This window comes from Ascaphus truei, chromosome 2 (genome assembly GCF_040206685.1).
Source record: "Ascaphus truei isolate aAscTru1 chromosome 2, aAscTru1.hap1, whole genome shotgun sequence".
NCBI classification, from domain to species: Eukaryota; Metazoa; Chordata; class Amphibia; order Anura; family Ascaphidae; genus Ascaphus; species Ascaphus truei.
Window position 1 is genome coordinate 438,914,667 of NC_134484.1, and position 14,855 is coordinate 438,929,521.

Consider the following 14,855-nt stretch of genomic DNA (forward strand, 5'->3'; position numbering starts at 1 on the left):
CAGCGTTGGCTGGGTCTATTAAGAACTTGCTATCAACTAAGGGTAATGTCCCTAACTGGGGCCGGTCCCTACAATACTCCGCTGTAGTGACTCAGGGCTAGGTGGGGCCTAAGGGGCTGCTAGCCTAGTGCAGAGAGTCACTGACTCCTGCACGCTACCTCCTTGCCTTGCTGCTCCCGACACCAACTGAACTGCGTATGCAATCACACGCATACATCTATCCCTTGCGGGGAGATGCTCCAACTCTATTGGTCCCCTGGCGTCACATGGGGCGCCCCGGCTACTCATGGGTGATATAGTCCCTACTGTGAGGCCAGCTCCTTGCGCGCGTCTCCTGCGCATGCGCAACTCTGCCGAGCAATATTCACCGTGCCCGGCACTCTGAGCCACCCGACCTTAACAACCCAACTGCGGCCTTAGTAACAGCATGCCCACGTTCCCGGTAACAGCTGTATTGCGAGAAGGGGGGGGGGGGGGACCCGGCTACACTCGGAATGTACCAAACTGTTGATTTGGCCACTCCTAATGTTCCTGCTATCTCTCTGATGGATTTTTTTTTTTGTAGCCTAAGGATGCCCTGTTTCACTTGCATTGAGAGCTCCTTTGACCGCATGCTGTGGGTTCACAGCAACAGCTTCCAAATGAGATTGGCACACCTGGAATCAACTCCAGACCTTTTACCTGCTTAATTAATGATGAAATAACGAAGGAATAGCCTACACCTATCCATGAAACAGCTTTTGAGTCAATTGTCCATTTAATTTTGGTCCCTTGAAAATGAGGGGCTACATAATAAAGAGATGTAATTCCTAAACCCTGCCTCCAATTTGGATGTGAATACCCTCAAATTAAAGCTGATATGCTGCACTTTAAGCCCATATTCATTATTTAACTGTAACTTGAATTTATTTTGGTACACAGCCAAAATAACAAAACTTGTATCACTGTCCAATTATTTCCGGACCTAACTGTACATACATACATACAATTAATGAAACCCTTAACCAAAAAGGTTTCACCATTGAAGTGTGATGTAAATGTCTTACTTGTATCAATAAAGGAACATGTAATGCATCTTCCCTTATTGCATTTGAAGTTACCTATAGGCCTTGAGCATAGAAAGGAGGTACATTGGAACATAATTTGGAGGGAGCAAGAAGAGTTTTATGGCATTGTGCCTTTCTGTAACCTCCTAATAGAGGTAAATGAGAATTGTAATCCTAATAGAGGTATATTAGTATTTTATCTGGTAGTGTTAGGACTTGCGATCGGGTGTCTGCCTTGTCGTGGCTTGCAAGCTTACAACGCTTTGGCCAAAGGGTTAAATTTAATGACCCTTTTTCAAGAGAATATATAAGTATTTTACTGTGTATGTTTGTCATGTTGGATGTAGCATTGGGCTTCTCTGTCGTCTGTTGTAAGATTATGGAATAGAACAAATTACATAAAACAAGAAAAGGCACGAAAAAAGCAAGTGTAAGTAAAAAATTAACGGATAAAATACGCTACAAAAACTCACTGTGAGGAATCTGTTCCTGGGTTTGGCTGGTGCTCACTCTTGTAGAGCTGGTGAGCTTTCAAACAAACCTCCCCTTGGAATTGCTAGTACTTTCACCTATGTTTGCAATCACTGCAGCTCTGTCTCTCTGCTCTGGCATTGAAAGAATTCCCACACACCCCTGTCTTGGGATTGGCTATCTGCCCTTTTTATACTGGCCTCTTTGTCTGACTCTTTGCCGAGCATAATTCAAGTTCACTTGGATGTAACAGTGTTTGCCACACACTTCCGCCTTGGTCTTGTTCCTGGGACTTGCTGCAGAGGTCTGCTTCCTGTTCTGAAGCGCAGGATCCCCAGTGCTACTCTTGCTGTGTTCCTGAGACCTGCTGCTGAGGTCTGCTTCCTGTGCTGAAGCGCTGGATCCCCAGTGCTACTCTTGCCTTGTTCCTGGGACCTGCTGCAGAGGTCTGCTTCCTGTGCTGAAGTGCAGGATCCCCAGTGGTACTCTTGCTGTGTTCCTGAGACCTGCTGCAGAGGTCTGCTTCCTGTGCTAAAGCTCTGGATCCCCAGTGCTACTCTACCCTGTTCCCGAGACCTCCTGCTTTCACCCCAGGCAGAGGTCATCTTTCTGGTACCTGTGCTGAAGCTCTGGATTCCCAGTGTCTAACTTATCCTGTTCCTGAGACTTCCTGCATTCACCCCTTGCAGAGGTCTGCTTCCTGGTACCTGTGCTGTAGTACCAGCCTTGCTTGTTCCCTATGGCCTGCTGCCTTCTCTCCTTGCAGAGGGCTGGTTCCTGGGGCCTGCTGTATATCTCCATTGCAGAGGCCGTGTCCTGGTTCCTGTGCTGAAGCGCTGGATCCCCAGCGCTCACCTTCTGCTTCTTGTTTCCTGAGGCCTGCTGCATTCCTGTCTTGCAGAGGTCTTCGTTATGGGCCGCTCCCGCTCCTGGTCGGTGTATTCACATCCCCACCTCAGCCCCACGGCCCGGTCCCGGTTTGTGACGAGCACGACCGTTACACTCACATGTAAAACATTAAATTGTAATTGCGGTTCTCTTTGAAGTTCGAGTTGCACTCATACAGATTTTCTACTCTATAAATATCTCAACTCTTGTTTTAACGCTGCTCTCTCTATGGCCAGACAACACTACTGCTCTTCACTCATCAACACTAACAAATCCAATCCAACCCGTCTTTTCTCTGTATTTGACTCCCTCCTCCAACCTTCTCCTCCCACTTCCCTTCCTTCCTGCATGTCTCTTCGAGCCATTACCGACCACTTTAAAGGCAAGGTGGATGCTATCCACAATGAGATTCCTTCTGTCTCTTCCCTCAACTCTACTTCCCCTCTGTATTCAACTCTTGACTCCTTTTCTCCTGTTACAGAGTTGAACGTTTCTAAACTGATTTTCTCTTCTCCCTCTACCACATACTACCCTCTTAATCCATTTCCCACACACTATATCAGAACTCTTGCTCCTGTCTTAGTTCCCACTCTCTCCCATATCTTGAACTCCTCCCTGTCTTTTGGCATTTTCCGCTCATCTTTTAAGCATGCAATGGTCATGCCAATTCTCAAAAATACCCTAGCTAACTACCGCCCTTTATCCCTCCTGCCTTTTTCCCTCAAACTGCTAGAACACCTTGTGTTCTCCCATGTAATCAATTTTCTTAATTCCCATGTCCTCCTAGACCCAATCTGGCTTTAGTACAGCTCACTCAATGGAGACTATCCTCAATTAAGTAGCCAATAATCTCCATGAAGCAAAATTCCAAGGTCATTTTTACTTACTATCCTACTCGATCTCTCTGCTGCCTTCGATACTGTTGATCATTCCCTTCTCCTTCATATTCTACGTGCTCTTGGTATCTGTAAACAGGCCTTATCCTGGTGTTCATCATACCACTATAACAGGCCTGCACAACATATGGCCCGCGGGCCGCATGCGGCCCGCCTGGCCTCTCTGTGCGGCCCGCGATGAGTCCGGCCGGGCGCCGGTTAATTAAATAAATAATAAAAAAAAAAGTAAAAAAAAATGGCGGCGATTTCCTGCGGTCCCGGCGCACATGCGCATGTTCCCCTCCCCCCGCCTCCCCGCTCCCTCCCCCCCGCTCGCAACGTGGGACGGAGGGGGAAGTAACAGCCAGCTGAGCTCTTCTGCGGCCGCTCCCCCCCCCTGCTCCCCACATGGATGGAGGGGGTAGTAACAGCCAGCTGAGCTCTTCTGCGGCCGCTCCCCCCCCCCTGCTCCCCACGTGGATGGAGGGGGAAGTAACAGCCAGCTGAGCTCTTCTGTGGCCGCTCCCCCCCCTGCTCCCAACGTGGGACGGAGCGGGAAGTAACAGCCAGCTGAGCTCTTCTGCGGCCGCTCCCCCCCCTGCTCCCAACGTGGGACGGAGGGGGAAGTAACAGCCAGCTGAGCTCTTCTGCGGCCGCTCCCCCCCCCCTGCTCCCAACGTGGATATGTGCAGGGGGGTGATGTGAGGTGCATTGAGGTGAGGTGCAGGGGAGTGAGCTGCAGGGGGGGGGGGTGATGTGAAGGGGGTGATGTGAATGGGGGGGTGATGTGAATGGGGAGGTGATGTGAATGGGGAGGTGATGTGAATGGGGGGGATGATGTGAATGGGGGGGTGATGTGAATGGGGGGGTGATGTGCAGGGGAGGTGATGTGCAGGGGAGGTGATGTGCAGAGGAGGTGATATGCAGGGGGGGGTGATGTGAAGGGGGGTGATGTGAAGGGGGGTGATGTGAATGGGGGTGTCATGTGCAGGGGAGGTGATGTGAAGGGGGGGTGATGTGAAGGGGGAGGTGATGTGAAGGGGGGGTGATGTGCAGGGGAAGTGATGTGCAGGGGGGGTGATGTGAGGTGCAGGGGGGGTGATTGGAGGTGCAGGGGAGGGTGATTGCAGGTGCAGGGGAGGGTGATTGGAGGTGCAGGGGTGATTTGAGGTGTAGGGGGGTGATTGGAGGTGTAGGTGTGGTGATTGGAGGTGCAAGGGGGGAGAATGATGTGAGGTGCAGGGGGGGAGAGTGATGTGAGGTGCAGGGGGGGAGAGTGATGTGAAGTGCAGGGGGGGTGGGTTGTGTGTGGTGTGCAGGGGGGTATTGTGTGTTTGATGTGGAGAGGGAGTATTATGTGTGGGTGAGGGGGAGAGATGGGCGTATGAGAGATAGATGGGGAGTATAGCAAAGGTTGATAGTGAGGGGTTCTGGGGGAGATATGAAGATGATGATGAGGGGTGCTGGGGGAGATATATGAGGATGATGATGAGAGGTGCTGGAGGAGAGATGATGATGATGATGATGATGATGATGATGATGATGATGATGATGATGATGATTTTACCTATGCGGCCCAAATTTTTTTCCTTGGAGAAGTTCGGCCCTTCTCGCTTTCCAAGTTGTGCAGGTCTGTTCTAAAGCTTTACAATCACACATTTTTTGTCTTTGTTTCTAGCATGTCTTCGTCTGCTGTTCATCTGTCTATTGGTATTCCTTAGAGCTCTTTTCTGGGACTCTCCCTCTCTCCCTCTCCCTCTCTTCCCCTCCCTCTCCCTCTCTCTTCCTCTCTCTCTCTCTTCCCATCTCTCTCTCTTCCCCCTCTCTCTCTCTTCCCCCTCTCTCTTCCCCTCTCTCTCTCTCTCTATTCCCCTCCATCTCCCTCCCTCTTCCTCCCTCCCTCTCCCTCCCTCCCTCTCTCTCTCCCTCTCTCTCTCCCTCTCTCCCTCCCTCTCTCTCCTCTCTCTCTCCCTGTCTCTCTCCTTCTCTCTCTCTCCTCTCTCTCTCCCTCTCCCTCCCTCATCAACTCTTTTGTATTTAGGCTTTATGTATAATTTCTATGCAGATATATCTATCCACTCCTAACCTCATACCTGCAATGCAGCCCCAAGTCTCTGATTGTCTCTTGGCTATATCCTTGTGGATAGTGCTTTGCTGCCTTAAATTTGAAATGTCTAAAACTGTGTTCCTCATCTATTTCTGCCAGGATTATTTAAATATTCTGCTAACAGACCTCTTTCTAATTTGCAATGTATCCAAAGTTCTGCTGCTAGAATAATTTTACTTTGCCCAGAACAGTCCCTGCTCATCTCCTCCTTAAATCCCTCTCCTGGCTTTCCATCAAGTTTCCGATTACTTACGAAGTTGTCCTCCTTATCTTCAATGCTCCACTCATCTGCTCCTATATATCAGCTTATATCTCTCATTATAGCACTGCACATCTCCTGTGCTCTTCCCATAACAGTTCCTTTTCCACCCCTTTTGCCTCTACTGCTCCCTCTTGCGTGAAACCTTTTTCTCTCACTGCCAATTTCCTGTGGAACCCCCTCACACCTGGTACCACTTTACACACCTTTAAGTCAAACCTTAAAGCTTGCCTCTTAAATGAAGGATTTCAATAGCATAGACTTATGGCTACTGTCCTACACCCACAGTTCCTGCCACCAACCATTGCGGCCAAGCACCGCCATCTACTGCACTTATTGTACTCCATCACCTGCTGTCTCTGTAAGGCTATGTTTATGTGCCGGCGACGCGTTGGCGACAGTGACTTCAGGCTGCGGTCACTGGAAAAATCAAATTGAGATGACTTCCAGCGTTCGCAAACCAAGCGGTCACGCGCCGTCGCATCGCACTTACTATAAGCGCACACCATGGTGGCGATGCATTTGTTTGGATGCAACGTCGCATCGCTGTCGCCGTTGCTGGCACTATAAGTGCAGCCTTAGGCACGTTCTATAGTGCCGTGCGCGCGCTACGTTAGTCAGCCTTTCTATACGAGGGCCGCGCGCGCACGGCAGGGAGAGAGGAGCTGACAGACAGCGGCGAAGATGAAGAAATTTATCTTTTTGCGCCGCTGCCTGCGCTCAAATATATGTATTAGTGTGTATGTGTGTATGCGTGGATGCGTGGATGTGTGTTTGTATGGATGTGTGTGTGTGTGGGGGGGTAAATAATTGCACAAATAAAAAAAATATTAAACTTAAGACTTAATTTCACTCACATATACACACACATACACACACACACACATACACACAAACATACACACACACATATACACACATACACACATATACACTTTCCTGCAGCTCCCGGCTCTATATACACGGAAAGCATGTGGCACGTGCACGCGCGTTCGCATAGGAACGCGTGGCCGCACGGCCGCATGCTGTATAGAACGGCCCTAAGTCCCTCTACATACCACTTATAGTGTAAGCTCTCCGGGGCAGGGATTTCCTTTCCTATTGTCTGGTTTTGTTACATACACTTATTATATTATAATTCCCTGTATTAACTTGCCTCTTTTGCACACTGTGGGCACTGCATAAATAAAAATATACATACATGGATAATATTTTATTTATCAATTTCACAACTCTGCTTTAAACTGACATTTAAAAAAAAAAAAAATAAACACTTCATGTGGTATATCCAGCGAAGTGCAATCCCCATTGCCACTCATTAAAGGTTTCTTTTAAATGGCTGTTTATAAGTGATAACAACTGTTGTACTTCAGTGTACTGTATCTCTCTCTCCACAAGTGTGAGTCCGAAAGAACTACAAGAAGAAATCCAATTGTTTATATTTATTACACTATTTGTGTGTCCCTCTTTTTCTTCTCTTTTCCATATAACCTCTGGACTGACACAGTGCACCCAAAAGAACCATCTATACAAAGTGACTGTTTTGGGGTTGGGTGCAGTTTTTTTTAGGCTGCAACCATTGTCTTCCCCTTAAGACACCGCGGGTTTATATCTAATCATTTGGTATCACCATCAGTTAAGAGGGCACTGTTTCGTTTGTAGCGCTGATTGTACTGTATGCTTTGTTCTGTTTTGCAATCTCCACCTATGTTTAACATATTTTTGTTTAAGTATGGCACATCTGGCACATTGCGTCTTATCAAGAATTGCTCATGTAATGAAAGCCTTCATGAATTTAAAGCATTCATATATATTTATAAATGTGAAATGTCATTGAAAACCGCATACAGTTAGCTTGTGTTGATTTATCATCCTTTGGTGTATTTATTTCCAGAGTTTCAAAGCTGAATCCTGAAAACGATAGAAATTATGAACCGGAGAAGAATAAGAACTTTGCCAAATCATTTAATCAATACCTTCAATATATTGGAATCCTGCCACAATCAGCAACCCCCAGCTTCTATCCGAGGACAAAGACCGAGAAGCCTCCTGTAATGGTAATAATGAATACATAAAGCATTACAAGGCTTGTAGCCACAATAACAACTGAACATCTTATACACTGGTACAAAACTGGGGAGAAAAAGAAAACACTTGTGGTTTTACTAGTTTCAGTACTAACTTTAAAATGTCTATAGTGACTTTATACTTATAATAGTCCCTCACTTTTGCATATAAAACAGTGTATTATCTAGTTACAATCTAAGCTATAGAACACTATGGTGTAGCAGACTGACCCATTTTTGTAGCTCTACCGAATTACAGAATCCACGTAACAGAGAATGATATTCCTTTGAAGAGTTTGATTTATGCTGTTCTACCAATGTTCATACAATGTGTGCCTCTGCCCTGTTATCTGGGAAACACTTTGCCTTTCATACAGTAATAAGAGAGGTAAATGTCATTATTTGTATAATTGCTGTTTTTAGAGTTGTTCAGTGCAAACCTGGTCATATTATGAAGTCATCTTAGTTTATTGCAAAGGTCACAAGAGTGATTGTTATAAGCAAATACTGTAACTACTGTTTTGTTCTACTATATTTAATCAATCATACCTGGCCTCAAACACCCATTGGAATTTTACAGACATCTGTAGGGATTGATGTGAATTTATGTAGGGATTTATGTGAATCTCCACCAAAATCCAATGCAGATATCTTTAATTTGCTTGTAAATCTGTTAAATGTGAGAGAAAAGAAGTGTTAATCAAGTCATCTGTTTCAAACAAATCATTTGTATGCATGTATCTATATCTATTTATAGAGCACCATCTATGTACATAGCACTTCACAGCAGTAATAAACGTGACACATAACACATAATGGGAATAAGCTCTTGAGACATAAAAGTAACATTCAGAAAAAAGAGTCCCTGCCCCGAAAAGCTTACAATCTATGGAGTTTTTGCCAAGACAGACTTGGCGGCGTGTTTTGATGCTAACAAAAAGGGGCAAATGACCGCGTCAGACAGATAATTTCAGGCATTCTATATAAAATATGTTTGATAACTTTTCATTAACTTCCTTTTTTTTAACCAAACCCTAAACTGCACGCTAATGTCACAAAAATAGAGGTTTATGGCGCACAGCCAGTGGAGTGGGTCACCAACGCTAATGCTAAACAGCTTGATGCAATGATACTAAAAGACAATTTGTCAACATGGTCAATACTTTTTCTTGTTCAAGTATCTCCCAATAGTAAACACATTATACTGTATTTGCTCTATTATAGGGCGACCCTGAATATAAGTCGACCCCTCATTTCATTTCATTACATATATATATATGTATGTATGCTTTTGTGTAAACTTTTTTCTTTACAGCTACTGTACTACTGAAATGAGGGGTCGACTTATATTCAGGGTCGCCCTATAATAGAGCAAATACAGTATAATGTGTTTACTATTGGGAGATACTATATATATATATATAAATAAATAAAATAAAAATTGGGCAGCCGGCACTCCCAATACCATAAACAGTTTGCGGTGCATGTCCTATACCAATAGTAAGAGAAAAGTAATCCACTCCAGCAGGAGCAGATACAAGACAGCACTCAAAGGTAAGTAAGAAAACTTGTATTCAAAAATAAACATAGCACAAACATTTTCTTACCTACCTTTGAGTGCTGTCTTGTGTCTGCTCCTGCTGGAGTGGATTCTCTCTCTCTCTCCATACAGCAGGGCCCCAGTCATGCAGCGGGTTCCGTTCTAAGGACCCGCCGCAAAGAGAAAATCGGCGGAAAGCGAAACCACCGATTTTCGTTATGCGCCGCTCTACGCATGCGCAAAATGGTCAAAATCCTCCATTCTGCGCATGCGCGACCACGGACCGGCCCGTTCTGCGCCCCCTTCTCGGTACCGCCGTATCGGCGGATCGCCGAAAAGCAGAGCACCGAGAAGCGGGGCCTTGCTGTTTTTCCCTGACTCCCCTGCGGATGGACCCCTTAATTGGAAGATCTTTACCCTTTGGACATTTTACTATCACAGTGTGGCGTGGAGGGTCTCATGGACTATGGTAACTGATGTGAACTGTGAACCATTGTTGATCCCATACTAACAGTCTCTTTTTGGTACTGTGCCTGGTTTGCCTTGATTATACCAACTGCATTTACGGTTTATGTAGATAACATATGTATTTGACATCAGCATGTATTAGGCAATTTGGTGCATGTGTTATTTATGCTTGCTGTGTGGTTTTATATGAACTAGGGGTGAGGCCGGCCTTTTAGGTTCAAGGGGTTATTGTTAACCCCTTGTTCTACATATATTTTGTGCTTATAGGCTTTTTCCCCTTGCCTTGGTTATTAGGGGTCCATCAGTATCTTCATAGTTGATGTCCCCTGTCTGATACATATTCTATCACAGGAGGATGTCAGGGTTTGTTTTAATATTTTTTGTATTTTATGTTTGATTATTTGTGCCGTTTAATAAATCATATTTTTCTTTGATATTTGTTCTTGTTTTGTATACTTGAGTGCTGAGTTGGGACGCTCTTCTTTTTCTTTTCATTGTTATATTACTTCTAGTCCCTAGCACCGTTGGTGGTTATTATATTACTAATTTAAGTACTCATTATTTGCTTAGTCTGTTGCGGCAGTTTGTCTTGTTATAAAACATATATATACACACACACACACATCACTTCTATAAGCCTTCATAAAAAAAATCGGCGGGCCGTTTACGCCGCCTGTTTTTGTGAGCGTTGCTATCACGGTATTCAGAAAACCTCGATTACCTGTCATTGCAAAATTCTCAAAACTAGCGATTAGCCGGCAACGTGGTGATCGCCGCTCTCAAAAAGGGCTCACCCGGCGATTTTGCTTCAGCTGCAGAGCGAGATAGAGCTGCGCCTCCCTGCGCATATCTCGCCAACGATCTAAATATTTTAATATCATTTTTTTACTAGTGTAGATGAGCAGGGGGTCTCCGGAGCAGAACTGCATTGGTTTGAGGTCCGGGGACCCCTTGCTTCCCGATCTACAGGCCCCATTATGGGGTGCCAGTATCTCCGATTCATTTAAATGTCTCGCGTCACGTGACCGTGGGAATAAAATGCATAGGAGATACCGGCACCTCATAACAGGGCCTGTATCTCGGGAAGCAAGGGGTCCCCGGAACCCAAATCAATGCAGTTCTGCTCCGGAGACCCCTGCTCATCTACACGAGTAATTACATTTCTATTAAAACAGATTCATTACCTTAGCGGCTAGTCCTTGTGTTATATGGTGTACCCGGATACTGGAGTGCCAACAGTCATCAGGGGTAGCGCTACTCCATAAACTTTTGGGTGGGCCCTGACATTTTGGAAAGGACATCAGGAATATTGGTGCCAAGCACGCTATGTACTTTGGGGACACTCACTTGATGTATTGGGTTGTGTGTGCTATATACTGTGGGGTGCAGGTTGCATATTCTACAGTATGTTCAGTAAAACCCGTTATTATATACCAGTGTGTGTGTGTGATAACTATTAGTATTGTTCCTGTGAGAGGCTTATCCTGCTACACTGGTATCCCTCGCAGGTGGAGGCGCTGCACAGAGGCAAACAAGAGATCACCCCAGGCTCCCAGTGGTGATGGCTCAGGCCTTCTGGTAGCCAAACAGGTAACGACAGTACCGGTAGTTCCTTTAGTTACAGGGAAAAGGGGCTACACTAATAAAGGAGTGGCAGTTTTGCAATTCCAATATTAGTTGCAGTCATTATTAATACATAGCTGTTCTGATATTCAATAGTATTCCAAAAGTCTGCAGTGGTAGCATATGTGGGGTTGGTCTAGCGGTTGAGCATTTAAGGTCTCTGGGGTATCTGTGAAGTGATCAGTTTAAAATAAAGAACACAGAAATTTCTCTCCACTGAAGCCACTGCACCACTGCATCTGATTCATATGCACATGGCCTGTGCAATGGTATTCAGCTTGCCGCCCCTCCCCACCACACACACACACAAACACACACACACACACACACACACACACACACACAATTCACTTTCCGATTTTTTTTCTAATTGAAAAATTAAAATGTTATACCTAATAGATTTTTTCTAACATTCATAGATACTCCACACCCTCTGTTATTCTTATCCCCATATCTCCGTTATTTTCGTCATCCCCCTCTCCTTGTCATTCTTGTTCCCCCTCTCTCCCTGTAACTCTCCCCTTCTCTCTCCCTCCCCCCTCTCTCTCATTTTCTCTCCCTCATTCTCTCTCCCCTTTCTGTCATTCTCCTCCTCCCTCTCTCTGTCATTCTCCCCATTGCCCTCTCTGCCATTCTCCCCCCCCCTCTTTCATTCTTGTTCCCCCCTCTCTCCCTGTCACTCTCCCCCCTTTCTCTCTCATGCTCTATCCCCCCTCTTTTCCTTATACTTTCTTTTTCCTGTCTCTCCCTCATTCTCATCCCCTCTTCCTGTCACTCTACCACTCCTCAGTGTCCCTCTCGTTCCCTCCTCTCTCCCTGTCTCTCCCCTTCTCTCTCCCTCCCTCTCTCTCTCTCTGATTCTCTCCCCCTCCCTCATTCTCTCTGCCCCTCCCTCATTCTCTCTCTCCTCTGTCTCTATCACTCTCCCCCCTCTCTCTGTTATTTTACCCTATCTCTTTCTGTCATTCCCTCCCCCTCTCTGTCACCCCCTACCCCCCCTCTTGTCATTGTCTCTCCCCCTGACACACAAAAATACACGCACAGGACAGACACAGACAACACACACACACCAGGGCAGAGTAGAACACACACACACACAATGACACACACACCCTCTCACCTCTCTCTGGTCCATGCTTTTTCCTCCTCCCCCGTCCCTAGGCTCGTTACACCTCTCCCTGACTGGCTGCCGCTGGGTAATGCAGCCAATAAGGTTTGGGGAAACTGTCCTGCTCTCTCCCTGCTCTGGAAAAGCCCCCTGCAGTTAGGCTGAGTCCCCAGTCTTCACTGTGGCACGCGCGCCCGGCGGGGGGGGGGCGGCGCATGCCCAGCGCTACACCGCGATCTGCGGTCTGGGGGGAGAGAGAAGATTTGCGACGGGAGGGGGCGTGGCTGTGGGTTTGCAGGGGCGTGGCCATGACGTCCCGCGGCTGGTTCGCCCTTATTGGCTGAACCGCTGGCGGGGGCGTGGCCACGCCCCCGTCGCTGATGTCGAGGTCAAATTCTCCTGCCTCCCTGAAAACCTGTCGCGCACCATTGGGGAAAGGTGCGCGACAAGGCAGGACTGGGGGGGCGGGGCTTGATAGCACAGCGCACGCCGAGCCGTGCGCTGTGGCGGTGACTGGGACCGCAGCCTTAGAAATCTGTCGTCCCCAAAATTCTGCCTGGCTTTATGGTAGAACCGGATCTGCATATACACAGTCATTTTCAGCATAATCAATTCAAGAAAAACAGTAATTCAGCAACCCAGATTTCCAATTATACTTACAAACTACATTTTGTATTTGAAATATAAGTGGAATCGGATTTACTAACCGACAACAATATTTGTTACCATTCTGCCGTGCTCTCTGATGAGAGGGTAGCCTAATATCTACAGTAAGTACCTGTTATGACACTGTTCTTACACACCTGCTGAAGCTATATAAGTTTGTACCCTTGCTTAAATTGTGTACCCCAAATTCAGCTTTGGTTTTAAGTGAGAATACTCTAAGCCCCAATATTTACCTTACTAATGTTTACCTTCTATCCAATGTAGCTACCCACATTTGTTTTGTTCACTCTAAACACTTCAACTCAGAAAATCTCAGAGAGACTTGGAATTGTATCTTGAGATCGTGACATTTCTTGCTCAATAACTCAAAAAGTGGTGTTTTCTGTTTTAAGCTTTACTTTAGCATTGGTAATTATTATGTATACCATCGTCATTTGTTGAGCTTGAATGCTCATTATTTTAAAACCTACAGTATTACTTTTTGCACACATGCTTCTAATTTTACTTTGTGTATAGGCTCCATACAGATATATTGATTAGGCAGCTCAAAACTGCTTAAAAAACATCATATTCTCTAGGTGACATTGTGTGGGTCAATTTTTTAAAGAAAAAATAAATAAATACCTAAAAGATTTACTCGATCAATGAGCACTTGTTAGCTTATGTCACTTGGGCATCATTTTAGCTTTTTAGTATAATGTCATCCTCATCTCTCCCGTTCATGTATTATTGATCTTTGCTCAAACTTACTACTCAGTAAAACCATCCTAAAGGTTAAATTCAGTATTATATATTTATAGCCAGCCCAAGACCCTTTTGATGTTAGAAAGTCACCTTGAGAACAGTTTGTGCTTCATAATCATCTTCAGCCCTTGTCGATCCACGCCTGAATGAAGACCTTCACAATGATCTTTAAGGTACTGCGGTTGGAAGCCTCTCTTCTCCATGTTGCTCCAACATATTTGCTTATTTCATTCTCCCATCTGTCATGATTTTGGATCTTTTGATACCCCTTAGATTCCACTTGATTACCATCTTTGTCCAACAATGATATTTTCTTCTTGTCATACGGTAATTCTGGGCCACTGCCACTTTAATTTATTCACCTTTGTGATGATGCCACATACTTTTCTTTGCTTCTGCCCATTCATTCATTTTCCCGTTTCTCTGGGTAAAACCCAGGGTACATATCTCAATCTACTTCTTTGAGTTGTCTGAAGTGTCTGAATTATCCTGACATTTAGGGGCTTATTCACTAAACTTCGATAAGTGCATTAATGCACTATAAGTGCCCTTTTAGAGCGATATTTCATGTGTAGCTATTCACAAAGCTTCGATAACAGGGCAATATCGCACTAAAATGGCTTTTTAACAAGCTGTAACGTTCTGGCTATAACAAGAGGTGCGGTAGCTGAACAAATGCCCAAAGTCGCATTTTTGCCAGCAACTGCTGTTCACTAAACTCCGATATGCATATCGTACTATAAAAACTTGCATTCTTTTCTCGCAACCCAAAGGGTGTGAGATCAGATTAGCGATATGCATGATTTACTGCATAGGATTTTATCTGGGGGTCTCCGGGTCTGACCCGCATATTTATTTCAGCTCTGGAGACCCCCAGATTCAATCCTATGCAATACAAATAAAATTGCACCCAGATTCATTACCTTAGCGGCTAACCAGTAAGGTAATGAAAGGGTTAAATAGCAGGCACTGCTTTGTCGTTGGTACAGGGGGT

At 45.5% G+C, this 14,855-nt stretch overlaps 1 protein-coding gene across 2 annotated transcripts in view; it reads left to right on the forward strand.

The window, feature by feature from the left end:
- Positions 1–14,855, forward strand: part of PTPRN2 (protein tyrosine phosphatase receptor type N2) — a 1,212,473-nt gene that overhangs the window by 381,798 nt on the left and 815,820 nt on the right. For both annotated transcript variants that reach the window (XM_075587846.1, XM_075587847.1), the window contains exon 5: positions 7,541–7,703. In XM_075587846.1, the coding sequence (XP_075443961.1) occupies positions 7,541–7,703 (163 nt within the window). The remainder of the gene's footprint in view (positions 1–7,540; positions 7,704–14,855) is intronic.